This window comes from Molossus molossus, unplaced genomic scaffold (genome assembly GCF_014108415.1).
Source record: "Molossus molossus isolate mMolMol1 unplaced genomic scaffold, mMolMol1.p scaffold_m16_p_3, whole genome shotgun sequence".
In the NCBI taxonomy this organism is placed as follows: domain Eukaryota; kingdom Metazoa; phylum Chordata; class Mammalia; order Chiroptera; family Molossidae; genus Molossus; species Molossus molossus.
This window is the reverse complement of record NW_023425366.1, coordinates 15,764,099-15,792,023: the sequence shown is the minus strand read 5'-3', so window position 1 is coordinate 15,792,023 and position 27,925 is coordinate 15,764,099. Positions and strand designations below refer to the sequence as shown.

The 27,925-nt window shown below is 46.9% G+C and overlaps 2 protein-coding genes across 14 annotated transcripts in view; one reads left to right on the top strand and one right to left on the bottom strand.

Annotated features, from left to right (window-relative positions):
* PDZD2 (PDZ domain containing 2) overlaps positions 1 to 12,538 on the top strand; it is a 218,118-nt gene extending 205,580 nt beyond the window's left edge. Inside the window, exons 19-24 of the mRNA XM_036278868.1 lie at positions 57 to 3,855; positions 4,556 to 4,673; positions 7,843 to 7,941; positions 9,018 to 9,288; positions 10,084 to 10,218; positions 12,316 to 12,538. Coding sequence (XP_036134761.1) covers positions 57 to 3,855; positions 4,556 to 4,673; positions 7,843 to 7,941; positions 9,018 to 9,288; positions 10,084 to 10,218; positions 12,316 to 12,482 — 4,589 coding nt within the window. The 3' untranslated portion in view covers positions 12,483 to 12,538. The remainder of the gene's footprint in view (positions 1 to 56; positions 3,856 to 4,555; positions 4,674 to 7,842; positions 7,942 to 9,017; positions 9,289 to 10,083; positions 10,219 to 12,315) is intronic.
* Positions 12,314 to 27,925, bottom strand: part of GOLPH3 (golgi phosphoprotein 3) — a 56,835-nt gene continuing 41,223 nt past the window's right edge. The window contains exons 4-10 of one of the 13 annotated variants that reach the window (XR_004961620.1): positions 26,408 to 27,225; positions 23,226 to 23,307; positions 21,965 to 22,038; positions 13,941 to 14,162; positions 13,610 to 13,802; positions 12,545 to 12,582; positions 12,314 to 12,426 (exon numbers count right to left, since the gene is read on the bottom strand). Coding sequence is in view for 1 of the 13 variants with exons in the window: in XM_036278761.1 (XP_036134654.1) it covers positions 26,801 to 27,225 (425 nt within the window). In the remaining 12 variants the exon portion in view is untranslated. Of the gene's footprint in view, positions 12,442 to 12,544; positions 12,583 to 13,609; positions 13,803 to 13,940; positions 14,163 to 14,475; positions 14,534 to 21,964; positions 22,039 to 23,225; positions 23,308 to 25,367; positions 27,226 to 27,925 lie in introns of those variants that run through there. The other 12 variants (XR_004961623.1, XR_004961628.1, XR_004961625.1 and 9 more) reach the window with 12 other exon arrangements.

Below are 27,925 nucleotides of genomic sequence, written 5' to 3'. Positions count from 1 at the left end.
CATGTTTTCCCCTTTATCTCCCCTACACCCCGCCTTTGTTTCCATTCTGGACACAGGACTGGACGGCTCCCCAGACCGCGTCCCCTCCCCAGAGCAGAAGGGGGCCGCTCACCCTGACCCCGGCCAGACCTCAGCAGACACAGGACATGTGAGGCAGTCTGGGGACCCCAGAGAGGCCTTGTCACCCAGGGTCTCCAAGTCTGAGGACAGATGCCACCTCAGCCTCGCCGGGGACCCCAGCACACCCCCAGGGAAGATGGCAGCGGCTCACCCTGACTTCACCACCTGGAAGGCAGCTTCGCCCAGAGAAGCAGGATCCGGGGCCGATGGGGCAGCTCCGGCCAGCGCCGCCCTGTCACCAGACCTGCACGTGGGCCAGGAGGAGAGACAGGGCGTCCCGGGCGACCAGAGCAAAGTCCCCGCAACAGGAGTCCTCGCAGCCGCGCACCCCCAGGAGTCCTCCCTGCTCCAGGGGACAGGCTCCGGGCCCGCGAGGGCGCCGCAGGCCAGCCCCTCGGGGCCGACCCCTGACCAGGCCTCGGCGCACTGCAGCCTCGCGGAGGGGGGGGGCCCTGGGGCTGGCGGCGGTGGGGCCCTGCAGGAGCTGGTGGCGGCTGAGGGGACACCTCCGGGCAGAGGGCGCCAGGGCGGCGGGGACCAGCCCCCCAGCCCGCGGAGGGCGGGCGCACCCGCACCCCCAGCCCCGCAGTGGGCGGCCCAGCCCTCCGTCCTGGGTTCCATCAACCCCGACAAGCATTTCACTGTGAACAAACACTTTCTGAGCAACTACTCGAGAAACCTGAGCGGTTTTCAGGAGGACAGCGCGTCGCTGTCGGGCCTGGGCGACAGCACAGAGCCGTCCCTGTCGTCCATGTACGGCGACGCCGAGGACTCGTCCTCTGACCCCGAGTCGCTCCCTGAAGCCCCGCGGGCTCGCTCTGGGGACAGCCGGTCCCCTGCCGGCTCCCGCGGGCCTTCCCGCAGGGAGGACAGCGCGGAGTCTGAGGAGGAGCAGGTTGAAATCTGCTCCCCAGGCGGCTGCCCGGGTGCTGCTCAGGCGGCCCCCAGCCGGGCTCGGGGCAGAGCGCGGCCCAGCGCCCCGGGCGAGGCCGGGGGGCGTCCACGCCAGGGCGCCCCCTGCGGGCCGGGAGCCTCGAGCCCTCCCGCCCCGGACCCCCAGCCGCCTCCCCTCGCGGCCGTGAGCGCGCAGGGGCCGGAGCCTCGCGCGGACCGCAGACCCGCGAGCGGGGAGGCGCCAGGGGACGCCCCCAGCCCCAGCCCCAGCCCCAGCCCCAGCCCCAGCCCTGCCGTGGAGAGCCAGCCCTCTGAGGTCGCCCGGCCCTCCCACGGCCTCCCGGCCGCGCTCAGCTCTCCCAACATGGTGAATGGTCTGGGACACGATCTGGACGGTGACACCCCAGAGAAGGAACAAGAAGCCAGTGTGAGCGCAGCTGAAAGCCAGTCCTGCGCCGGCGTGGGTGTCCCCAAGAATGGAGAACGCGTCTCGGCACACCCGCACAGCTCTGACAGCCGAGACCTGGGGGACCCGCTGCAGAAGCCCAAAGCGGTCTCCAGGAGGCCCATCATGGCCTGGTTTAAGGAAATCAACAGGAGTAACCAGGGCGTGCACCCCCAGAGCAGACCCGAGAAGGCGCAGTCTGTGAGGCCAGCCAGGGGGCCTGAATCCGGTGGTCAGGTGCCAAGCACCGGCCACAGAAAGGGGGCTGCGGTGCCGAGCAGCCCCCCTCCACTGGAACTGAATCTTGAAAATAAAGACCCACCTAAAAAAAGCCCAGTGGAAACCCTTTTAAACAACTGTCCGAAATCCAGATCCGGTCCGAAGCTGAAGAAACTGAGCAGCAAAAGCAAAAGCAAAGGCAGTTCCGAGGCCCCTGGGGCTCACACGGCCAAGGCCAGCGGGGCAGACCCCAGGAAGCCCCTGGTGTCACCGCAGACGTCCCACAGGGTGCTCTCCAAGGCAGCACACCAGTCCCAGGTAGCTGGCCACGAGGAACCCAACAAACATGCCACAGCCACCGTCAAGCCGCCCCCTGCGGCCTCGGGGTCCCTGAGGCTGTCGGCGTCCGACACGAGCATCAGACCTCTCATTTCGCCCCTGACCTCCCCCAAGGCCCTTCCCGAGCAGGGTGCAGGCAGTAGGCTCCACACGTCTGTCCATCCGGAGCTCGAGCGAGGCTGCCCGGCCGCCCCCGGAGCTCACAGGTGCGGGCCAGAGAGCCCGGCGGCCCCGGGAGCCAGTCCCACGACGCCGAGGGGCAGTGTGTCCACAGCAGCGCCCCGGCGGGAGCCCCCCCTGCCTGGGCAGGGCCAGCAGCTCGCAGGACCAGCAGCGGCCCAGCCTGGGGTGACTGGTGACAAAGGAAGCAAAACAATTGCTGGTGATCCCCCAGAAAGAACAAACCCGCTGAGAATAGTAGAGATTTCTTCTGAAAGAACGCCAAAGAATGCAGGTGGTGACATGCCAGCCAGAAGTGACAGGCAGGGAGGGCTCCTGGCCCAGAGCAGCTGTCAGAAGAGTGGAATCAGACTCTGTCACCAGGCAGCAGACTCGTCCCCGAGCCACCCAGCCGCGCTCGCCAGCTGTGCCTCCCAGGTGGAGCAGGACGTGCAGCCCCCTTTCAGCGTGGCCAGACTGGTCTCCCCGCCACAGCTGCCTGCCAAACAGGCAGGCCCCTCCCCGGGCAAGTCGGGCCAGGTGTCAGACTCCCCGGGGACGCCCAAGAACGGCACCCCGGTGGCCCCAGCGCTGGACGACCACCCCTATTTCATGCCAAGGCCGGCAACCAGGACCTACTCCATGCCAGCCCAGTTCTCCAGCCATTTTGGACGGGAAGGGCCCTCCCCTCGGGACAGCCAGGTCCCCGGGACAAGCTGGGTGTGCAGAGGCAGTGCTCTGGGCCTGGCTGCCGGACAGGCCGTCTGCAGTGTGAAGCCCCTGCTGGAGACGGCCAGGAACCTTCCCACCACCGACGAGGGGGGTGTCCTTTCCGTGCAGGACACGAGCGGCCTCGTCACAGACAAAATCAGAGTCACCAGAAGGCACTACTACTATGAACAGAACTGGCCCCATGAATCTACCTCATTTTTCTCTGTGAAGCAGAGGATCAAGTCCTTCGAGAACCTGGCCAATTCTGACCGGCCCGTGGCCAAGTCCGGGGCTTCCCCTTTTCTGTCTGCAAGCTCCAAGCCTCCCATTGGGAGACGGTCATCTGGCAGCGTGGTTTCAGGGAGCCTCAGCCACCCCAGTGACCCGACAGCGAGGTCACTGAGACGCAGCCTGAGTTCCTGCAGCGAAAGCCAAAGTGAAGCCAGCACTCTCATCCCCCAGATGACCAAGTCCCCATCCAGCGTGACGCTGACAATCTCCCGGCAGACTCTGCGGGAGGCCAGTAACAAGGGCACTGATCCGGACCCAAAGAAATCACTCGGTCCTTCCGGAATTCCCACCCCAACAGTGACCCCGGCCTCGCCCACCAAGAGGAACAAGTCCTCGGTGCGCCACACCCAGCCCTCACCTTTATCCCGCTCTAAGCTCCAGGAGCTGAGGGCCTTGAGTATGCCCGACCTCGACAAGCTGTGCAGCGAGGATTTCTCTGCAGAGCCCACGGCCATGCTCTTCAAAACAGAGCTGGAGATCGTCCCCCGGCGGTCGCTCGGCTCCCCTGCCGGGGCCCTCAATGGGTCCACTGCCCTTCTGTACCCTGTGACGGCGGGGGACAGGGCCTGTCCAGCAGGAAGCAGGCCCAAGGCCAGTGAGCCTGGGGCACCCAGTTCAGCCAATGATGGGAGTGAAACCACCCAGGATCTGCCTTCCAGAAAAAGCTGGTCCGTTAAGTAAGTATCTGCCCTTACCCCTTTTATTTAAAGAAACTTTTTTTTATTATGCACTAGTTTTAGATTCGAAAAACTTGCAAAGATAATAAAGCGAGTTTCCATGTACCCCTCACCCAGCTCTTCCTAATGTTAGCATCTTGTTACCACCGTCCACTGATCAAAAGAAGTTAACATTGGAACGACACTATTCACTAAACTACAGGCTTTACTCAGACATCACTAAGTTCCACAAACGTCCTTTTCCTGTTCCAGTATCCAGCCCTGGATCCCACCTCACATTTAACCACCACCACCCCCTTCTTTTTAATGCGGTTACTGGAACAATCCAGCGCCTGCGGGGGAAACTGTTTGCCACAATGTTGCGATAGGGAGAGGCTTCCGTAGGACATGGAGCTTGGTGGGCTGGGAGCTGCACCTCAGAGAAGGATCAGGACCTCTGAGGGTGACTGCAGTTAAACAGGAAACCTCTGACACAGTAAAACATTTCACTTGAGCCTATATACTGCCTATTTTTAAGTACATCAAATTTTGCTAAATTACCCCATTGGTCTCCTAACATCTTAGAGAATCTCTGAATCCAGTCCTCTCGACTGGAAATATGCACAGTATAGTCGAAAGGAGATCGTTTTAAATGTGTCCTTACAAATTGAAGAAATTGCTTTTTTCTTTAATGTTCTTCTCATGTGTTTGTATTATGTAGTTTGGATCAACTTCTTGTCTCAGCGGGGGACCAGCAGAGATTACAGTCTGTTTTGTCATCGGTGAGGTCGGACTCGACCGTCCTAACTCTCATGCGGGAAGCAAAAGCACAATCAGAGGTGAGAGACGCAGAGGACACGGGCAGGACGCTGCTGCCGCACCAGTGCCCAGGCATGTCCCGAGCTGCAGGACGGGAGCCGCTCTTCAGCTCTCCTGCTGTGAGCTCGGCTCAGTCGCAGGGACCTGCAGATCGCTTTAGAAGCTAGACCATGTCTTGTATTTTCAGGTGCGATTGGTGCAGCTGCTGATTTCATTCCCCAGGGGTGACTGGTTACTGACCTCCCCACCCCACCCCCAAATTTGGAGTTTGTCTGCAGAGTCCTCAAAACAGACCTAGGCATCTTGGAACTGCTGGGGAACCCCAGCCAAGTACCTCTGTCCGCCTAGGTGGACATAAACCGCCTGTCAAGGGCGCCACCTGCTGGGGAAATGAGTTAATGTCTCTGTGGCCCTGCCCTGACCCCACGTGTAGGAGCTTCTGAAGCCTGGGGTTCCAGACAAAGCAGCTAACAAGTCATTACAAATAAAGTCTTTTCATATACTGGATGTTACATTAACAACAACAAAAACATGGGTTCCTGTCTAGAATACTTCTCTGACATGCAACATTAATGTCTCAGGGACTATCCATAAAGATTGGAACCCTAAGAAATGAAAATTTTCTATTTAGAGAAAAAAGCAAATATAAGCAATTTCCCTTGAGTGGTAATGTACCTGGGTCATTGGTATCATCCAAAATTCTAGTACTAGAAGGGCTGCGATGTTGCATCGAATGAGTGGGCCAGGAGGGGGAGGAGGCGGCTGGAATCCAGACCAGTTGCCTTGAGCTTCCCCTCCTGGCTCTCCGCCCACTGGTTTGGGTCTGTGCGGTCAAGAAACACCGGGAGGCCTCTAGCGTCTTTCACGGTCAGTCAAAGGGGCTATTCCGTCATCTCTCTTCTCCAACTTGTTACAGTAAGCAAGCATTCTGCATGTGAAAAGTCTCTCGCGGGATTTCCGGTCAAGTGGTCCGGTAGGATCACGCTTTGCCCAGGGCCACCTGGACTCCAGACATTTGAGTGTTAGACAGAAGGGTAAAGGAGAAAACCAAATGTAATAGGTCACAAAAGAGATGGACATCTTCAGGGACAGGGTGCCAAGTGCCACCCGGGCTCGTCTTCTGGGGCCTCCGCACCCCGCTGGCTCCGCGTTCACCGCTCAGCGGGCAGGCAGGCGGGCAGGCACTGTGGCCGGTGCTGAGCGCGTGGCTCACCGTCCTCAATGCAGCCATCTTCGGTTGGTTCCAGAGCGGCGGGCAGGCACTGTGGCCGGTGCTGAGCACGTGGCTCACCATCCTCAGAATGCAGCCGTCTTCGGTTGGTTTCAGAGCAGCGGCAGGCAGGCACTGTGGCCGGTGCTGAGCGCGTGGCTCACCGTCCTCAATGCAGCCGTCTTCGGTTGGTTTCAGAGCAGCGGCAGGCGGGCACGGTGGCCGGTGCTGAGCGCGTGGCTCACCGTCCTCAATGCAGCCGTCTTCAGTTGGTTTCAGAGCAGCGGCGGGCGGACAGGCACTGTGGCCGGTGCTGAGCGCGTGGCTCACCGTCCTCAGTGCAGCCGTCTTCGGTTGGTTTCAGAGCGGCGGCGGGTGGGCAGGCGGGCACTGTGGCCGGTGCTGAGCGCCTGGCTCACCGTCCTCAGTGCAGCCGTCTTCGGTTGGTTTCAGAGCGGCGGCGGGCAGAGGCATCCTTGCTCTGCCATCTTCAGGCCAGGAGTTTCCTGCCATACTTTTCCCCAATGAGTGTGGTTTGTGGGTGCTGAAGGGAACTGCACAGACGGTCTTCTGTGGCTTCTGGGGCGCTGTGAGACTAGAGACAGAAGACAAGCCCTGGCTTCTGGTTTCTATGGGACTAAACCCGGGGAGCCCCCGAGGCTGGACCTAGCTTTCCTGATGCTGTGCTAAGCTTCTCAGAGGCGACGCCTGGCCTGACGCTCCATCTGCTTGCAGCACGTGGGTCTTCTCAAACACAACTGGAAATAATTTGAATATATTACAACTTTGGTGATAGCATGTCCTAGGATACAGGGGAGTCCCGTTTTCAAGCACTGTCTCTGCTCCAGTAGAGCATTTAAGTAGCAGCAGTCCCACGTCAGCATCAAGGGCTACCTCGTGCGCCAGACCACAGGCTCCCCTTTGTGCTGACCGCCTCGACAGCATCTCCCCTCCACTGAACGGCGTCTGAGCACACGGTCGAACCGACCCATGAAGTCAAAATCCCAACCCCCGGAAGTTCTGCGGGACATTCTGCTGTCAGCACGTGGAGCCCTAGTTTGCATGAACTTCTTTAGAGAAATGTAAAATGGTAAGATTGGACCTTAGGACTTACTAATAGAACCAAACACTTCAAATATTGGGTTCCGCCCCCAGCACAATACAGAGGTGGTTTTCTCTTCCAACATGTTCCTTTTTTCTCGTCAAAGCAACCCTTAAAGGTTATTATTAGAGTCTTTTTCTACTGCCATGTTTGAGAACATCTTGAATTGATAGATTATAAATCACTTTATGGGAAACCTGGCAAGGTAAATCTTTAAAATGTTGTGAATCACCTCTACTGTGTGGGTGGAAGTCAAAACTCAGTATAATTAGCCAGCTCATTTTTTATTTTAAACTCTTTTATCAAGGTTATCTTTTGATTAATGCTTGAAACACAAGGCAGTCTTCTGTTACACTTAACCTTACGACACTGCTGAGAATGTTCAATACAGGAGTTGACGGTTTTGATGTATGTTTTCAAACACTGGATTTTAGGAGTACTGTACTTACTAGTTCTCCGACTGCATGCGACCCAGTGACCTGAACGTGGGGGTGGAGGGCACAGAACACGCGGCCTCAACATGCTCTCTCCCTGTGCTTGGCCCTGTCTCCCTCTGCTGCTGTGCAAAACTGTAGACGAAACGAGAATAAAGAATTCCCTTCATGATCAAGTTTGGGCGGACGCAGTCATGCCTAGACTGGTTTCTGAAGTGTCCCGTCCCGGTCCTGGTTCGTACCCACCTTCCTGTGGCTCTGTAACTGCAGGATGGACCCACCCCAGAGCGTGGCATGGGCAGCTGTGGCCCCTCCAGTTCAAACTCTGGGAAAGCTCGGGGTGTCCCGGTGACAAACTGCAGTGCTACAGAGGGCTCATCAGTCCTCACTGCTCGTGGCACAGGGAATACACCTTTTTCTTTGTTTCTCTTTCTTTTCACTAGAATAAAGAAGTCTGCTTCATAGTCTTGACTAAAAAAGAAGGCTTGGGTCTGGGATTCAGCGTGGCAGGAGGGACAGACGTGGAGCCCAAACCGATCGTGGTGAGTGACGATGTGGTGGCGCTCGGGGGTCACTGCTGAAGCAGCTGGGAGTTCGATCAGGGCAAACTCATGCCAGTGAGTTCAGAGGCCGCTGGCACTGGTTCCCGCTACAACAGAAGTGGGCAAGCGACCCCTTTCCACGCAGCTCCCTGTCTGTGCCGGTACGTGGAGCAGTTACCTACACCCTCATCTTCACCCAGGCGCCTTGTTTGTTTACAAACACATTAGAATCCACTGACCAAACCTGCCTTTGCTTATGAAATTCTTACTCAGAAACAACCACCTTTATTTTATTTTATTTTAATTTTCCTTTATTGATTTGAGAGAGAAAGGAGTGAAAGGGAGAGAGAGAAAGAAACATCGATGAGAGAGAACATTGACTGGACGCCTCCCGCATGCCCCCACTGGGGATCGGGCCCACAGCCTGGGCATGTGTCCTGGCCAGGAATCGAACCTGTGACCTCTTGGTGCCTGGGTCAGTGCTCAGCCACTGAGCCACACCGGCCAGAGCGGAACCACCACCTTCAGATCTTGTATCGCTGAAGGCCTGAGAGAGCATCAGGGAGGCCACCTTCACTGCACAGGGTCTGTCCTGTTCCTCTTTGTAGGCTGCGTGCCCGTGTGTCAGGCACGTGAGTGATAACGCACTCAGGTGCTGACAGTGATGCGCCTGATCCACTCCTCACGCTGAATGTGTTTTTTGTTTTTTATCCTCACCCGAGGACATTTTCCATTTTTTGTTCAGGTAGAGTAGGAGGGGGAGAGAGAGAGAGAGAAACATCGACGTGAAAGGGACACATCGAGTGGCTGCCACCCGCACGACCAACTGGAGCCGGGGATAAACTGCGACCAAGGTACATGCCCTTAGTGGGAACTGAACCCAGGTCTCTCTGGACCGCAGGCCGACTCTCTAACCGCTTAGCCAAACTGGCCAGGGCTTGAATATGTTTTTGATATAAACCAAGTGTTTGCATGATTTGGAAAACTTGCCATTAGAAGGTTCCTTTACTAAAGATTTGCAGCTCCTTTTACTGGAGGTAATAAATAAATTTGGCTTTGTCCTGTCCTTGTCCCAGGTCCACAGGGTATTTTCTCAGGGGGCTGCTTCTCAAGAAGGGACTATGAACCGAGGGGATTTCCTTCTGTCAGTCAATGGCGCCTCACTGGCTGGCTTAGCCCATGGGGATGTCCTGAAGGTTCTGCACCAGGCACAGCTGCACAAAGATGTCCTCGTGGTCATCAAGAAAGGAAATGACCAGTCCAGGCCCTCCACCAGGCGGGAGCCACCCACAACCAACGGGAAGGGCTCGCTGTCCAAGAAGACCATACCCCTGGAGCCTGGAATGGGTAAGACACCAGCTCACCAGCCAGCAGGGTGTGAGCAGCATAGACTGTAGCTGAGCACAAAGGAAAATAATCTTATCATCTTATCATCTGGGTCAGAGACATTAAATGTAGTGAAGTCTAGTGTTTGTGGATGCTTCTTGCAAAAGCAACGTTACACGTAAGTTATTTTAGAAAGACCCAGTAGTGAAAGCCATTCTGTTGCAGATTTAAAATGACTATTTGACAGCTTCTCTAAGTGTCTTAAGAAGGAAGCCCTTTCGCATTTCCTCCTGTTGGGGGCGAAGTGGCTGGTAGGTAAACCGAGAGCCCCTTGTGCAGGGGAATCGAGGTTGGAGGAGGAGCACCAGGCTGGGATCTGTCCAGGACGTCAGGGATTTTCCTGCTTTAGAAGAACAGAAGGAAATGAGGGGGCAACAGTGTTCAAGGACAAAGGCTTTAATCGACCAAGTAGAGCTTACAGAAAGGAGGTCAGGAACACGTTTTCTGTGCGCCTGCACGCTCATACAAGGCTCCCCAGTAAGCCACTGCGGACTGACTTGGAACTGCTTCTGCCGAACAGGCTGATCCCCCAAGAGTGACTTCGGTCTCACTGAGATGTGCACCAACAGTATGAGGCTGGACCAGAGCAGTTTGGTTTCATGCCCAGTTACTACAGGAACACAGCCAGCAGAGACCAACCCTACCGCTGGTCTCGAATACTGTCATCAGCACTTCAGGGTAGATGGGACTCGAGTGTGCATTTGGAGGGACTGGACAGGATGTAGTGAGTGTCTGTCATTTCCATCTTTCCTGCAGGGAGAAGCATAGCTGCGCATGATGCTCTGTGCGTTGAAGTACTGAAGACCTCGGCCGGGCTGGGGTTAAGCCTGGATGGAGGAAAATCATCCATGTCTGGGGATGGGCCCCTGTTCATTAAAAGAGTGTACAAAGGTATGGTCTCAGAAAACACAATCCACAGTCCATCTATCACCTATTTTCTTTCTCTGTATCTCGGAGCCTTCCATTTGGAAACCAAATTCGTTTAGAAAAATCAAAACTATTTTGAATGCTTTTTGTTTATGACATATAGGGTTAACGCGTTGGCCATGTTGTGAGTGGTTATGCATAGTAATTCTTGTCATCCACATGACAATCCCATCACACAGGTTCTATTATTATCCCCATTTTACGAAAGAAGAGACTGGGCCACGGGCAACGGATGCAAGCACCCGAAGTCACTGATGCAAGTGGCAGAACCAGGTGTGAGCCCAGGCAGTCTGGCTCTAGGGTCTGCCCCTAACTCCGCGTTCTTAATTAACATTAGCTGCTATTGATGTGAACATGCCAAGCTAAGTGATGCCCCTGGAATGGCCAGTCAGGGGTACTTAGCATCAACCAAGATCATGTTCACTTAAAACTGCATCCCGGCCGGTGTGGCTCACTGGTTGAGCATCAACCCGTGCACCATGAGGTCCTGGTTCAATTCCTGGTCAGGGTACATGCCCAGGTTGTGGGCCAAATCCCCATTGGGGGGCATGCAGGAGGTAGCCAATTGATGTTCTCTCTCATTGATGTTTCTCTCTCTATAAAATCAGTAAAGAAAAAAAACAAAACTGCAAATACCAGACTACAAGAAGTAAAATGGGAGGGAGCAGTATCACTGAATATTTGGTAGATAGAAAGTCTCTTCATGAACTTGAATCATTCATTTTATGACCTTGGACAGTTCTTAAACATCTCTTCAGGTTCCTGGAGAGAAAGAACTGTTTTATAACAATTATATTAATAATATCAGTGTGTATGTGTGTATCATTATATTTAATACTGATATTGTTAGTATATTAAATATTAGTTTTATTAAAAATTAGTATTAGGGCCCTGGCCGGTTTGGCTCAGTGGTTGGAGCGCTGGCCTGCAGACCAGAGACTCCCAGGTTTGGTTCCCGCTAGGGGCAAGTATCAAAAAAAAAAAAAAATTAGTTTTAGGGCATGTTGTATACTCAAGACAGCATCTCCCTCTATCATTAACATAAAATGTTTCTGTCCTTGAACTTTTCTTCCAGCTGTAATTTTATCAGTCTTTATAATCAACTAAAATCTGTTGAATATTGATATCAAATATTAACATGGATTTCCAGAAATTTAGGGTGGAACAGCTGTATCTGTTCAGTTTTTTAGATCTAATAAGATTTCTGAAAACTTTTTGTATTTGGGGATTTTTCTTTCAATGCCCCTTCTCCCTGAGCGCTTCCACAGCCAGTGTTCAAGCTTTTACGTATCGATTAGGTAAGCCGCAGTCACTACTGAGCGTGTCATTGGACGCTCAGGACCCTTAACCAACATCTGCTACCATCAGAAGTTAACTTGTTTTCCTGCATTTATCGGCCACTTGGATTTAGCTATTGGTTTCCTTCGTTCAACTTTCTCTTTATTTTGTATTCTTTTGAAATATCTTCTCAGTTGCTTGTATTTTTCAGGAGGAAGGGAAAGGGTTACAGATTTGAATTTTATTTTTCTTTACTGATTTTTGGAGAGAGAGAGAGGGAGAGAACATCAATTGCCCATCTCCTGCATGCCCTGACCAGGAATCGAACCAGTGACCTCTTGGTGCATGGGTCAATGCTCAACCACTGAGCCACACCATCCGGGCCAGATTTGAATTTTTTTTTAATTCCTTACCCTGAGGATATTTTTCTACTTATCAGATAGAGTGGGAGGGAGGGAGAGAGACACATCAACTGGTTGCCTTCCATACGACCTAACCAGGGTCGGGGACAAACCGGAACTGAGGTACGTGCCCTTGACCAGAATCAAACCCGTGACTCATTGGTCCTAGGGCCGACACTCTAAACGCTGAGCCAAACCGGCCAGGGCAGATTTGAAATTTTTTAAGTCAGATTTCTTTTTATGGGAGTATGCTTTGTGTATCTCTGTCGTAAAACTATAAACATACCACTTAGCGATTTTTCTCACTAGTGTTTGGTTTGCTTGGATTTCACTGTGAACACTATGAAAGTACTAAGTCGTCATTCTGTACTTACTCTCACAGGTGGTGCAGCTGAACAGGCCGGAACAATAGAAGCTGGAGATGAAATCCTTGCCATTAACGGGAAACCCCTGGTCGGGCTTATGCACTTCGATGCCTGGAATATTATGAAGTCTGTCCCGGAGGGACCTGTGCAGTTAGTAATTAGAAAGCACAGGAATTCTTCATGAAACAAGCAGGAGTGGTGACACATTTTTTAACAAGAATCTCCTTTTCTCCGTTCCCTTCATACCTTAGCAAATCAGAACGACTTCTTTAAACGATGGGTTCCTGAGACAGCAGAGAAACACTGGTGTAGGCGAGGACTATAAAAATCTCCACATTTTACTGATAGATGAAGCTCCACTCGAAGCCTTCCACCTGGATCACCCAGGCCAGGAGGGTTCGTTCTGTCCCTGTGCCTGTCCCCCACCTTTCGCTCACTGTTACTGCCGGGGATACAAGGAGTGGCCGGGTGCCCCCTTTCATTTCAGACATTCGGCTAGACCTCTGCTTCCTTTTGGCCACCTCTCCCAACATCCCCAATCCAGACAACTGAGGAGCCTACACAGTCTGAGGGCAACACAAATGTCACAACTAAATGGACTCTAGTTTTATAAAATTTTCTAAGTAAATAATGCTTTAGACACCTTCAATGAACAGAGCCGTAGGTCTGTATGTTACCCTGAAAACAATGACGCCTAAAAGAAAAAAAAGAATCATTTATGACCTAATGGTTAGGCTGAGCTCAGGAATTATCCAAAAATGGAAAAGCAAAATACAGAAAGTGGTATTTTTTAGTGAGTGTAATGTGCAATGTACGGATGCAGAATTCAACGCAGTGGGTTACTGGTCACCGTGGAGTGTTGACCATAATCTAAAAGTGTAAGTCGTAAGGCTGTTTTACAGAAATGCAGTTCTGATAAACTGTACTAAAGAGCCATGAACTTCGCTGCTTCAAATGAGCAGAAGGTTCCAGCTCGAAAAGCACCTTGTGTCGAGTATGGAACTCGTCTTGACTAAGTGCTTGAATTCAAGACTGGTCAACACAAAAGCAGGCAAAAATATCACAGTCACTGGGTTTCCATTTCTGTATTTGATGCACTCCGACCAGTAATTTAAACTAAATTTTTAGACATCAATTAGCTTTTTAGTATCTTTGGGTTTATAAACATAGACCTTATATTTACAATCCAGAGTTTAAAATAATCTTTTTAAGAGACTTGTTTTTATTTATGCCTCCCTTTCCAACAAGCTTAAAAAATGTACCGTTTCTAAGCATGGCATCAATTTTCCTGACCTGGGTGTAATGACATACCTCTGCAGTGACTCAAGTTTTTGCTTCTCTGTTTTGCAAATTCTTCCTTTTGCCAAAACTGTTTCCCTGCAGAAGACCATTGTGACTCACGCTGCGTATGAAACTCGTCCCGGCTGCTCTCCTTTCGAAGCAGAGACTTCGTAGGTGCTGCTCCTTGTTGCAGAATTGGCTTTTCCTCCCTCACATTTCAAACCTTCATCAGATTCATTTACCAAAATGCAATGAGGAAAAAATTTCAAGATAAAGGAGCACTACTGTGTAATTACAACCCAAATCCTCGGGGGGCCCAACTAGCTGACTGAGTCCAGGGAATACAGGTGAGACTACATACCTGTGCACAAGATGACACTAAGGTTTTATGTTGGAGCTTCTTTAACCTATAGCTCAGGTCTGTGGCTTAGAGAGAACTCAGGTCATTATATGCCCCCGATCATGGTGGCACCTGAGCCATCACTTTGTACATTATTTTTCTGAGTGATTAATCCCAGTAAGCCTCTGTGGAGTTGCCCAGAGGGGTCTCTCAGATGGGATTTCTCATTTTTTTTAACAGGTTCTACAAAAGAAAACGTAGTACAGGAATTAGCTAGAAAGACCTGATTAATTTAGCTTCTACTTTTCACTACAATTCCAGGTAAGATACTATAGACAGTCAGTGCAAGGTGCATGCTAGATTGTTTTTAAGTCTCTGGAGTCAGTTTTGTGGTTTGTTTTCTTGACACGCAAATATTTGGAGTCAACACTGAAAACTATTTGTTGCCTGTGCTCTTCTAGCTGTGCTGAGAAATGCACAGCCCTCTGTGGACAGACAGGAACGTCCAGAGCACCGGGACGGTCTCCCCCCGAGAGTGCCTGACCCTCTGGCTCACCAAACTGTGTTCACGTCATCAGCCATTTCCAGCAGGTCTTGCCAGAAGGGTTCCTTGTCTGACAGTTGTAACATAAGAGAAGAAACAAAAGCTGAATGTTTTTGACCCTAAGATAGAGAGCTATTTATTTGTCTTCAGTGTTCAAGGCATGACTAGTATTTCTAATTAGTCTAATAAATTCCCACACTTCCTGAAGTGAACACTAATGGTATTGTCCTACTAAAACTTGCATTGTTTTGGTTTTTTAACTGGTCAGTCATTCACAATAAGCTATGAGGGTAAATATGTGTTATAACATGTAATCGTAGTTGCAAGGATAGGCCGTGGAAGTCGAAGTAGGTTGAGTCGCGTTTCTATTCTACCACACACATCTCATTTAACGTTATGGTTGACTTAACTGGCACCACACCTCTTGTATGAGATACATACTCCTTTATTTATGTAAAATAAAATGCCTTATATTATAAAAGAGTAAGTGCAATAATATGAAATAGCCTGTACATTTTAAAATGTTGTCGCCAAGTTATGTAAACCCACATCTCTGTAAACAACCTTTTATAAGTAATTTTAAAAAAATAAACACTCTGCTTACTACTTGTTTCTCTAGTTCTACATCTGCAGAATACCCTTCTGAATATCAAGATAATAAATGCGTATCGCTACCTAAATTATTACCTAAGTTGGTGAGAGGTACAAAGGCAACAGCAGTCAAATCAACCCCTCTTCCCCACTGCCACAATCCAAAACTATTCTACCTCTAAAATCTGAAAATCAAACATCCCACGCTTTCACAACTTCCTGACCTGGATCTCGTTCCCCTTCCTCCCACGACTGCCTCTGGTCTTCCGTTTCAACAAGCCCTCCCCCACCAAGTGCCCGTTTCCCTCCCCATCAGCCCCCCTCACTGCCTGCTCCACTCAGATCAGACTCATGGTGAGCACAGTCCCCGTCCAGCCCACAGGCTCAGCTCCCTCGTCCCAGCTAAATGCTGGGCCCTTCCTACAAGCCAGTTTTTTGGTTCCTACACACTAGTTCCTACAGAAAACCCCACAACCACACCAAATGATGTGCTTATTATAAACTCATGGTTTCCAACCTCAACTGGACTCATCAGTTTTTTCTCTCATCTTCACAATGTCCACGTTCTTCCTTTTTCTCAAAACCTCAACCCACTCCCCTTTTCCCATACTCGGATGATCTGAGATCCTATTTCAGAGAATGAAGTGAAGAGCATCTCCTTTATCTAGGCTCTATTGGTTTTAAGATGCAGACACCAACCTAGAGTAGCCCAAGGAAAAAGGCAAGATGGAATCTCACAGAACTCCAAGCCTGGGGCCCAGCATGTGACTGGACCGAGCCTGAGGCTAGAATAATTCTGGGGCTCGTGGCTCTTCGTCGAGTGTCCTATAGCAACAAGACACCACTGCTATTTGTGGGTCCGTTGCTGCAGACCCACTCCTCTCTCCACCAACTGGCCACCTCACCCCCAACTCTTCACATCTTTCTCTACTTAGAGATCTATGAATGCTATTGCGTCATAATTGGGGCTCCACTGACTATCAGAATTTCTTTGGACATACAGCTGCTGCCTGCCTGGTTTCCCACATACTCCCCAAAAGTAAGATTCTGATTGGCTCTACTTGGACAGAGCTTTTTCCTGGGGGAAGAGAGTGCACAACTCTCTCTAAAACCCACTGAAATGAACAGAGAGGGAAACTAGAGTCTTAATACAGAAATAGCCACAGACCAATTCTATGAATAGCGAAGACTACAAACCACGTACAATATAATCTGAAACCAAACTGAAGAACAACGAAATGGGATATAATTCCCTCCAGATGCGAGAAAGCGAAGGTGGCACAGGAGTTCTGAGGAATGCCACTAAAACCCCTACCTTGGAGAAAGGGAGGTCCCGAAGGTGGGCCCAGAAAAAGCAGGAAGCACCTAGAACTGCAGCTAGTTCCACGCCTCAGAGCGGTAAGGAAGGTGAGGTTGAAGGGGGGGTCATTGTTACTGCCCCAGGCACCTGTGCACCTAAGAGGTCAGAGGAGCAACAGATGAGGATTGAGGAGTGGGCTGATCTGAGGGGAGCCCCTGCCAGACAGAATTCTGTGACGAAAGAGCTAATCTGATTCCGTAAGAGACTGGCTGTCCCAGCTCACCCACTCCGTAAAGGATTATCCTAAGCGAAACAAGCCAAGCAGAGAAAGACAAATATCACATGATCTCACTTATATGTGGAATATAATGAACATAACAGTCTGAGGAACGGGGTAGTCCCAGGGACGTGGAAGTGGGGTACAGACTGACAATTCCCTGAAGAGGAGGTGAGGGGGGAGAGATAAACCACAGAACTTATATGCATGTGTGCATGAACAATGGACATGGACAACAAAGGTGGGGACAGGGATGGGGGGGGAATCAGTGGGGGAAAAATGAGAAACATCTATAACAAAAATAAATTAATTAATTTAAAAAAAAAAAAAAAAAAAGGGACACAGCAAGCACCAATCCACACCCCTTCCCCCGGATAACTCCAAAGCAGCTGAGTATCTGAATCAAGATTAAAATCAGCTAGTACCCAACTCCCCTCTCATCCGCAGGGATGAGCTGCACGATGCTCACAAAGGGCTCTAACAGACCCACACTGACCAACACTGGGCCAAGGGCAGGTAGGTAGAAGCCACCGCCCCACCGCACAGGCAGGTTCAGCAAGGGCCCTTCATAGACACGGAACTGAGACAGGTGGGGGAGGTGTTGAAACAATATGCAGAGAGCAGGTAAAAAATACAATTTGGAAGACTACCTTGAGAATAAAAACAAAATTGTAAAACTGTTTGGTATTCTTAATGTATTCAAGAGAATGTTGCTTCTAAGAAGCACAAGTTCAAAGAGAAGAAAATCCAATGAGATTAACAGGAGTCTGGTGGAACTGAAAACCGAAACTGGAGACCACCTTACCAAACCAAAGCCAAGCAAGCGTCAAATCAAACTGCAGAAATCCACATGAAATAACACTGAAGATGAACTTGAAAAGTGCTTAGAAGATAATGAAAATAGACAAAGCAACTTTACAGATAAAATAAAATTCTGTTTAAATGTTAGCCAATACAATCCAGTAGGACATTAAAGAAAATAACAAGCCTAAGTGATGGTAATTCCAGGAATGTTTGAAATTAAGAAATCTATAAATGTACTTTATTATATTCTTAGGACAAAAGGAAAAGAATATTGTGAAAGATGTCAACAGACACTTTTTCAAAGCCTGCCTCACACTCTAATGGAAAAGCTCCCAAATCATCCCAAACAGGAACACACGCAGAAAAGATGTTCACTACTGTTACTGTTGAACAACAATGTTTGGAGGTACAAGCAAATATAATTAAACAAAACTTTTAAAAAGAGGTATAAACAGTGGAAACAAAAGTATCTTAATTTGCGCATGATATAGTGAGATACATGTAAACACAAGCATATCAATTTAAAAACTACTGAAATATTAGAATTCAGTCAGGTGCTTATCAAAAAGTATTCACACAAACAAGAGCTTTCCTAAATAATAACCAACAGAACATATGGGAAAAAACAGCAAGGACTAACAAACAAACAAAAAATCTATTAAAAGATAAAAAAGGTAACTCGTACAAATGGGAGATACAGATCATTCATCTATAGGGTAACTCATACTATAAAGATTTCAATTCTGCCCAGACTAATTTATAAATATAATGTAAGTCCAACAATAATCTCAAAAGAATTTTTTAACCTGACAAAGTTATTCTAAACTCCATCTGGTAAGATAATCGTGTGAAAATAGCCAGAAGAATTTTGAAAAAGCATAGTAAGAGGGAGACTCGCCCTATTATTATCAGAAACTACTATAATTAAAATAGTGGCTCCTCTTCTTCCATAGAACTAGACAGGCAAACCACTGGAAAAAGAGCCAAATATATGTATATACAGTATTTCTGAATTCAAGGAAAATTCAAAAGGAACATTCTGATCAGTGGCAGAAAACAAGATTATTCAATAACCGGTTTTGGAAAAACTGGCTAGGTATTTGGGAGTAGCAGGTAGCGGGGTTAGGGAAGCTGGATCCCTTGCAACAAAATAAGATTCCAGAGTGGTCACAGATTTAAAAGCAAGAAAGAAAAACAAAATTCAAAAATCTAGAAAGCCAAATATATTGTTTTAACCTTAAAGTGAACAAGATGGTCAATTCAGAAGCGATAGTCAGACTCGTAACTGAAACTACACACAGGCTCCGGGGTGCTTCCCAAGGGACCCGGGCAAGATGGCAGAACAGTGACATAGCCTTTCACTCTCACATCCCACCCATTCCCTACTCCCTGCTGCTGACACACGCGGAGAGCAATTAGTGCTGAAAAACCTTGGTGATCATCTACACAGAACTCAGTGTGAAAGTACCCCTGAGGTCCCCAAAATACACAAGTGAGTGGGGACAAACGACCAAAAAGACGGATTTGGTATCAGGACCTGTGTGAGGCCAAGTAGGCACCTTACAGCCCTGAGACCAACCGCACTCCCACCCCATCGGCCAGAGTTCAGAGGAGCAGATGGTTACAGCAGCTGAAACTGGATCGGTCTCACACTCTCGTGGTGGCAACACGTGGCCCTAAGGAGGTGAAAAGGCTGGTGCGGGTTAGCCACTCTCAGTCCGACCTGCCAATCCCCCACTGAGGAGAAACAAGAAGATTCCAACCTGAGCAGGGCAGGAACTAAACAGAGGTCAAGAAGAACAAGGACCAGATAAAGCAGAGCACAACCAGGTCCCAGAAAGTCAGCTGCCATATTTCTTTACACTTGACCAAAACAGAAGAGAAAGGTCTAAGAATAAATACAGTGAGAAAAACTACCCTGCCCCACTTGTCCCTTCTGATAGAACAGGAGAGGCAATTTCATGTAAAAATGGGCAATGGAAGATAATCTAGGTCAAATCCCACGCAAAAAAAAAAAAAAAAAAAAGGGGGAATAAAGAGCAAATACGCTCCCTACAGACAAAAGCACACCAGAAAGACGTGCCCGGGAAACCAATGAAAACTATAATAATGCCTCAAAATGAATGAAAATACATTAACAAATGACAAAAAAGAATGAATAATATAAACTGAAATTAGAAAAAAAATTTAATTGGGCATAAAAACTCAGGGGAAAACTTAATTTCAGAAAAGACTAAACTAAAAAGATCATTTGTAGTGAATATATACCGTAAGGTCTTAAGTTAAAAGGGTGAAATGTTCAAAGATCAGTAATAGAGAGAGAAAAGAACCCAAGCAAAGCTGACAAATACAGAAGATAAATAATAGCAGTCCCCAAAGAAGAAAACCTAAACAAGGGAATAGAGCAAATAGTAAAACTTCCATTTTCCTGAAATTGAGAATAAAAAAAGACTTGACACTACATATTAAAAGGACACACCAAGTTCTACTCCAGAACAACTCAAGCCAAGACATACTTTAGGAACACAAGGAAAACACTGGGGGGGGGGGGGGGGGGATCCCATGGGCTTCAAGCAAAAAGAATAAGGGAAAGAAAAAGACTATGAAGCAATAGTTTTATCCAGACAAACTGACTTGCAAATAGAAGGCTGCAGGTAAAATGTCAGCATGCACACGCTCAGGAGTGTTGTGCTTATAAGCCCTTTCTGAAAAAGCTGACAAATGAGCAAGACAACCAAAATGACTAGTCAGACAGTAACATAAGGAATGGTGGTGAGCACTGAGTATGTATTTATTTGACGAGTAAGACTGAGGCAAGTTAAAAGGGAGAAATTGTAGTATATAATGAAAAAAGTGCCAGCAGTGAACTGTGCACTAACAAGTGGTTAAAATAGTAAATTTTAATAATGCATAATGTACCACAATAAGAAAGGGGGGGAAAGTACCTCATAAGTTTATATTGATACTTCCTATTTAAAGTCAGAACTACGTTTTTCTATCTTCTATCTTAAAGCTGTATCTTCACTTTAAGATATAGAGAATCCTGGCTCTCATTAAGAAAATTGATGGTAAAAAGCAATGTTTATTTCCAATAATATGTTTTTAAAAAACTAATCCGTCATCTTCGAAGAATACTAGGGAATCAACTCTATTTTGAAAATAGGTAAATAATATATAGAATGTATCCTACCTTTCCTCTAGAAACTATACTAAAAGATAATAAAAATAAGTCCGGCCGGTGTGGCTCAGTGGTTAAGCGTCAACCCATGCACCAGGAGGTCGCCAGTTCGACTCCTGATCAGGACACATGCTCAGGTTGTGGGCCCGATCCCCAATGGGAGGCATGCAGGAGGCAGCCAACTGATGTTCTCTCTCTCGATGTTTCTATCTCTCTATCCCTCTCCCTTCCTCTCTCTCTAAAACCAATAAAGAAAAAAAAAATTAAAAAAAAAAAAAAAGATAATAAAAATAAGGTGAAGTTTCTCTTTACAGAAAAATTCTAGCTCATAAAGAATTAACAAGAATTAAAATATCACCACTCTGGCCCTGGCCGGTTTTGCTCAGTGGTTAGAGAGTCGGCCCACAGACCAATGAGTCTCAGGTTCAGTTCCAATCAAGGGCACGTACCTGGGTTGCAGTTTGTCCCCTGGCCCTGATCAGAGCCAGGGGGAAGGCAATAACTTGATGTTTCTCTCTCTCTCCCTTCCTCCCTCCCACTCTATCTGAAGATAAATAAAAAAATATCCCCAGATGAAGATTAAAAAAGAAAACCTCACCACTCTGCAAGCCCAGTGAATCACAGGATGTAAGAACTGAACAGCAAGGCGGCTAAGATCACACAGGAGAGAAGGCCCCTGATGAACACACACCAGCTATGGAAGTGCTGCCCACACACATAGATCTGAGTCTGACGGAGCCTCTAGACCCATGACCGATTCTTTGGAAGTACAGAAGTCAGGAAGATGCATGAACTACATGTAGATGCAACAGGCAAAATCCAAACTTTGGGAAACTCCCAGGACATATGATCCAACTTCATCAATAAATATGTAACAACTGAAAAAACGAGAGATGGGGGTGGGGAGAGACCTTATAAATTAGAAGAAACTTAAAATCACCTATCAAATTAAAAATGGAACAAAACAGAGCCAAATTACTAGAGATACACACTAGGCTGGGACCAGGAGATTGTAATCGGAAGGAAGCCTGGAGCAGCTTCTGGATGGCTGCCAAAGCTCTAGTTCCTGACCTGGGTGAAGGCTACAATCCTATTTGCCTTAAAATAATTTATTAGCCTATGTATTTGTTTATGTGTTCCATTTGTATTTTAATCATAAAAATTACATGAAATGTTTATACTTGCTACATTTAATCTTACCCCCAACACATATTTATAGAATATACGTACATATCACAAACTTGAATACTAGACAGATAGATGTCTTCCGTAGGACAATTAAGGTCTCCCCAAAGATTCCATGCTCAACAATGCACCTTACACTTGACTGAATGTTAAATAAAAAACTTACCATATACCAAGTCTAAAGGCTGAGTAAACCAACTGCATCACAGACACAAGGTTAATATCCATATATAAAACATCCTGATGAATCAATACATAAAAAAAAGTCCATTAGAGCAATGGATAAGTAATATAAATAGGTAATTCAGAGAAAAAAATACAAATTACCAATTAAGACAGTAAATAATAACCCCAATAATTAAAACAATTTGATAATTCTCTCCTCTTAGCTTGACAAAGACAAGGCTTGATGAGACCTTCTAAGTATTGGTTAGGGTGCAAGAAAATCAGCATTCACATTACTGGTGGATGTGTAAGTTAACATGAATCTAACAAATCAATTTGGCTTTATACATTTTACATTTTCAAGACATACTGTTTGAGCACATTCATTTCTATTAATTCCTCCTACAGAAGTCAGACAGATATAAAGACATTTGTACAGTGATACCTCGGTTCTCGAACGCCTTGACTTTCGACCAAATCGGTATTCGACCAGGAGATTCGAGAAACTTTTGTCTTGGAATCCGAACAAATATTTGGAACTCGAACTTCCGAGATGAGCCGAGTTGAGCCGAATGGCGTTCATTCGGCCCAGCGCGCCTTGCTCGCGTCCTCAGTGTGAGTGCAGAGAGAGAGTCACACTTTGTGGAGAGAGTCACGCTTTACACTGAATTGAACCCTTAGACATACTGTACACTTTTATTTCTTGTTGAGACTTATGTTTTTCTACATATTATATACAAATTAGGCCAGTAAATAGGCATTTTCTGGGGCTTGGAACGAATTAATCCAGTTTCCATTATTTCCTATTGGGTTCATTGCTTCGGTTCTCGAACAATTTGGTTCTCGACTGTCCTCCTGGAACGAATTATGTTTGAGAACCGAGGTATCACTGTACATTAAAATACTGTTTGTAATAATGAAAACATGAGACTAATCCAAATGTCCATTAATGGGAGATTTAACAAAGTTATATAATGAAGCCAAAAATTATTAAAAAGAATGAAAGCTCTCCATAATGTGGAAAGTACAAAAAGTAACCTGCACACTAATATATAACAGTGCTAGTGAAAAACACTGTACACCACTGATCTATCAGGAGTAAACACCCATGTTAATTCTGACACTGGGCTGAGAAAGTGTATGTACAACATTTAACCATGTTACCATCCACACCCATTTGAAGGACAGTCTGCAAGGTTATGAATATTACTACTACCTTACTGGTACTATTAAAGAATATATGACATTTGTGCAGAACTCACCAGAGCCAGATACATCATTCTGGGACCTGAAGGGCTGCAATGAATTGGAAATTACCTCAGGCTGTCCGTCAGTCATCTTGATCTGAATGAAAGTGAAATGGAACAATGTTATCTAACAATATATAGTAAGTGAATATGAGACGGAGAGGCCAGAGTTGGAATTGAACTCCATGAAATAAATACCTCACAGACTTGTGACTGGTAGTTTCCATGCTCCTGGGGCAAAAGTAGCCACGCCTGCATATCATTACTTATTGGTCCAATATTGCCGCTGAACCATGAGACATAGCCTCTCTCACTTTCCTTTGGGTGGTGACCAAATTCAAAGGTTTGTTATACTGGAAAAGAGTATTGTACCCCTGTTCACAAACAATGGGAAGAACCGAGGACTGGCTGTGTCAAGAGACCACGAGGCAATCCTGCTCAGCAGGCCAGGGGCTTTCTTGGCCATTTGACACCTGGAAACGCTTTTTTCTTAAGCAGGGATGTCCTTTTATCATTGTATTTTGCATAAGCATGAGAATTTGTTGCATGCCCGCTATTGGTTTTGTCTGTAAGAGAAAAGAAGCCCCCTCAAAGTGCCCAAGTAAGAAAGGATAATTTGTAGTTGAATGTTGTTAACTGTCATCCAATCACTTCAGGATTGAAAGCTCAAGCACTTACCAGTAAGACTGGTCAAAACAACGTATAAAATACTTTAGGTACAGAACGTGCCTTCAGGAAGTTTCCTTTCTCCCTTGTTAGACCATCGTTTCGGATCAGGTTATTTAAAGGACCAGACCTCAAAAAGCCGCAGCAACTAATTCTTTGCACAATACATCTTTCTGTTAAGTTTTATATTAAAATTCACTGTCTGATTCTTGGATTTGAAGGCTTTTAACCAAAGTGGTATAAACCTGTGGAAACACTGCTCCCACCACACAGAGTAATTATTGCCGTGGAGTCACGCCATTCATGCTATAAAGAGGACGGGAAGCAGCAGCATTTTATAGGAGCAAGTTCTAGATAACAGCTGCCCCTGCAGATTGTCCAAGGATTCTTCTCTGAAGCAGGGGCCACACACAGGCAGAGCTGGTGTGCACTCTGCCCTAGAACAAACACTGGCAACTTCAGGCAGGCCTTTCCCCCTTGCCTGAGAATATAGATGCTGCTGCTGCTGAAATGAAGAATCCCTTAGAAATATCCATAAGGACCTGGCCGGTTTGGCTCAGCGGTTGGAGCGTCGGCCTGCAGTACAGAGAGACCCGGGTTCGGTTCCCGCTAAGGGCACGTACCTCGGTTGCAGTTTGTCCCCAGCCCTGGTTGGTCGTGCGGGTGGCAGCCACTCGATGTGTCCCTTCACGTCGATGTTTCTCTCTCTCTCTTCCTCTCTCTCCCTCCCGCTCTATCTGAACAAAAAATGGAAAAATGTCCTCAGGTGAGGATAAAAAAAAAAAAAGAAATATCCATAAGTTCTAAGATCTTTTCTAGAAAAAAACAATAAATCTTTACCTGGAAAGAAATTCCAAGATGCTGACATCAGTTTCCAGTATCCATTTTATGGGAAGAAACTATAAACTGATCGTTTCTATGCTTAATTGCCACCAGTAGTTCCATTTGGGGCGGTAAAGGAGGTTACTTTAATGGACAGAAAACCTGTCTTTTCCCACGCCTTAAAACAGGGACTGGCAAACTGCCTGTTTCTGTAACTAAGGTTTTATTAGAACACAACCTCACCGCCCCGTTTATTTGCATGGTTTATGGCAACTTTCATTAAGCAGAGTAAAGTATAGTTGCAACAGACCCTGTATGTGGCCTAAAGTCTAAAATATTTACTATCTGGCCCTAGGAAAATAGCTTGGCTGGTTGGAGCATCATTCTGTACCCTAAAAAAGGTTTTGGGTTCGATTCCTGGTCAGGGTATATACCTACCTAGGTTGCGAGTTTGATCCCTAGTCAGTGTATAAAGGAGGTAACCAACTGATGTTTCTCTCTCTCTCTCCCTCTTCCTCTCTCTAAAAATAATAAAAACATATCCTCTGGTGAAATTTAAAACAAAAAAAGAAAAGCTTGCCAACCACTGCATTAAAATATTACCATACTATACTTAGTAAAACTTCATTAAAAGAAAACTAAGGTAGAATGCAAAGTACAAATGACATGCTTGCTCTGATTCAGGCACTTTCAAGAACATAGTTTATTTATTAATTCAGATAAAAAGATAGTATACATATTAGGGAATCCATCTAGTACTTTTGCATTGAATGTTAACCCCCAAAAAATCTCTAGACACCTGAAAGCCCCACTATTAATATGAACTATGGTAATAAAAAATTTGACATTTAATTTGTTCAATATATAGTATTTACATTATGAAACCAATGGTGGTATTATCGATAAACAGTGATAAAGAAATAGTAAAAAGCAAAGGTTTATATTTTTACAATGTGCTAATTGTCATAATTGTATATAAAAATTAAAACATAGCAGAGCTTTCTGTTATAAAATTCTTAATCATCTGAGCTGTAGTCACTACTAACAGTTTACATGCAACACTGCTATAACTGACATTTGATTTTTTTACCCAAAAATTATGAGTAAATAAATGATATTTAAGAGCACACATTAATTTACTTGTGGTCAAAAAAAAAACAAAAACACCTGTACTCAAGATTAGTACTGATCACAAGCCTCTTCCATATAGAAATGATAAAAACAGTAAGACCAAAAAAAATTGCAAAAAGGAGATGCACAGGCCAAGAGCGCCATGAATAGCACAACTCAAAAACTCTTAGGACCAGACATACAGCTTTTCTTTCTCCTGCAATGATGAAAGGTCTATTTTGCCATCAAATAATAACTGAAGCAAGTGAGGGCACCAGGTGTACAACTAATTAAATCTCGCAAAATATTTAGATGGAGGCAGGTGTGGCCAGAAGAAGGGGCAATTTATATACAATTCAAACTATATACAGCATAATTGGAATGCAGCCCATCCCAAACTGGCTTTGTGAAACAACTGGACCTTTATGATTTAACATTTAAAATTATAACAAGTGGCATAACAGATTTACATGGGAAACAAAATCCAAGGGGCATTTTATATTATTTACTGTGTTGTTTCAATTTAAAAATAATTTTGCTAAGTCTACATCTCAACTGAGGTCTATGTATAAAATGTCCTAATAGGTACAGATATTTACCTTTGGTGAGTTAAAGGCCTTTTTGTGATTTGTCTGAATCGTAGGCAGAATGCGAGATGTACATGCACACACAGGAAAAACTCAACCTGAGGTCACCCAAAGGTGTGCATGTGAGAGGACAGGAGGTGACTTTGAAAGTCAAAGCACACCAGAAATCCAAAACAGGTAACAGTGAGAATGAAAACAAGGAATGGAATGCCAATATGGCAGTAAAACTTTTTTAAAAACAGAAAGAGGAAGGCCTCTCGTACCAGCAGAATCCTGCATACGTATATATATTGGGGGGAAAAAAAGCCGCCTATAGTATGGGAAAGTACAAATTGCAGAAAACCGAAGTCCCTAGAGGAAAAACTACTGGTCTACGTGAGAAAGGAGATGCTTCCCTCGGAGCAGTTACTTGGTGAAGGCCGCCACCACCGCCCACAGCACCTCGCTGGCGTTGGCCTTCAGACACTCCACCTCAGGATCCAAGTCGAGGAGCTGTCGCACCCTCTTGGTGGCTAGATCATACTGCTCATCGAGCAGGGGGGCGAAAGCATTCTCCAGAACATCCGAGGCGTGGGCTAGGTAGATGAGGGCCAGCAAGCGCTTGTCCATGCGGTGAGGGTCGTTCACCCATCTGTCAAGAACAGCTTCCTGCACCTTCTTGATGAGGCGCTGCTTGATGACGTTGTTGGTGAGGGGATGTGTGGTCATGTCAAAAAGTAGGAAGTTCTGTTTCTCTGTTGTCAAGACACCCTTTTCTACCAGGTTTTTAGCTAATCGTTCTCGTACATTTCTTAACTGATAGTGTAGTTTTAATGGATTCCATGTCTCACCTAAACAAAAAATTTCACAAGTTAGTAGGTAAATGCTATGCTAACCTCCTCTCATCACTACATCAAAATTACAACTAAATTATAAAACAACCATCACTGAGAACCACCTGAAGACTGAACATAAATGCCATAACTAAGGATATAAAGCAGCAGCCATGACAGGACTGGCAGGAGAGGCAGAAATCTGAAACAAGCTGGTCCCATACCCATGACTCAGCGATAAGAATCAAAGGGATACCTCTGCTGTAGAGGTCCCAAGGAACAAGGGGTCCCCACCTCCACACCGGGCTCCCCAGCCCCCAGACACCAGTGCTGGGAAGGGGAGTCCCATGGCATCTGTCTGTGAAAACATCTGGCTTTCCTCTTGAGAGGCTGGCACACAGACTCTCTTGCTCACAAACTCATTTAACATGGGCTCAGTGCAGGAGAAGCAGCTCGAAAAGCACCAAGGACATACAGAAACTAAATTGACTAGCTTCAGGGAAAGCACTGGAGGAGCAGGGGTTCGGACAGTTCTCTCCCAGGGTCAGAAGTGCTGGCAGATGCCATTGTTCCTTTGTGGAGCCCTCCCCACACCCAGCCAGTCCAGCACAGGTGGGCACCAAATCAGAGCTCTCCGTTAACCTGGCTAACACTATGGTCCAGCCATGGTGATTCTTTGAGACCTCACCCCATCCAATAAGAATGCATGTCCACAAAC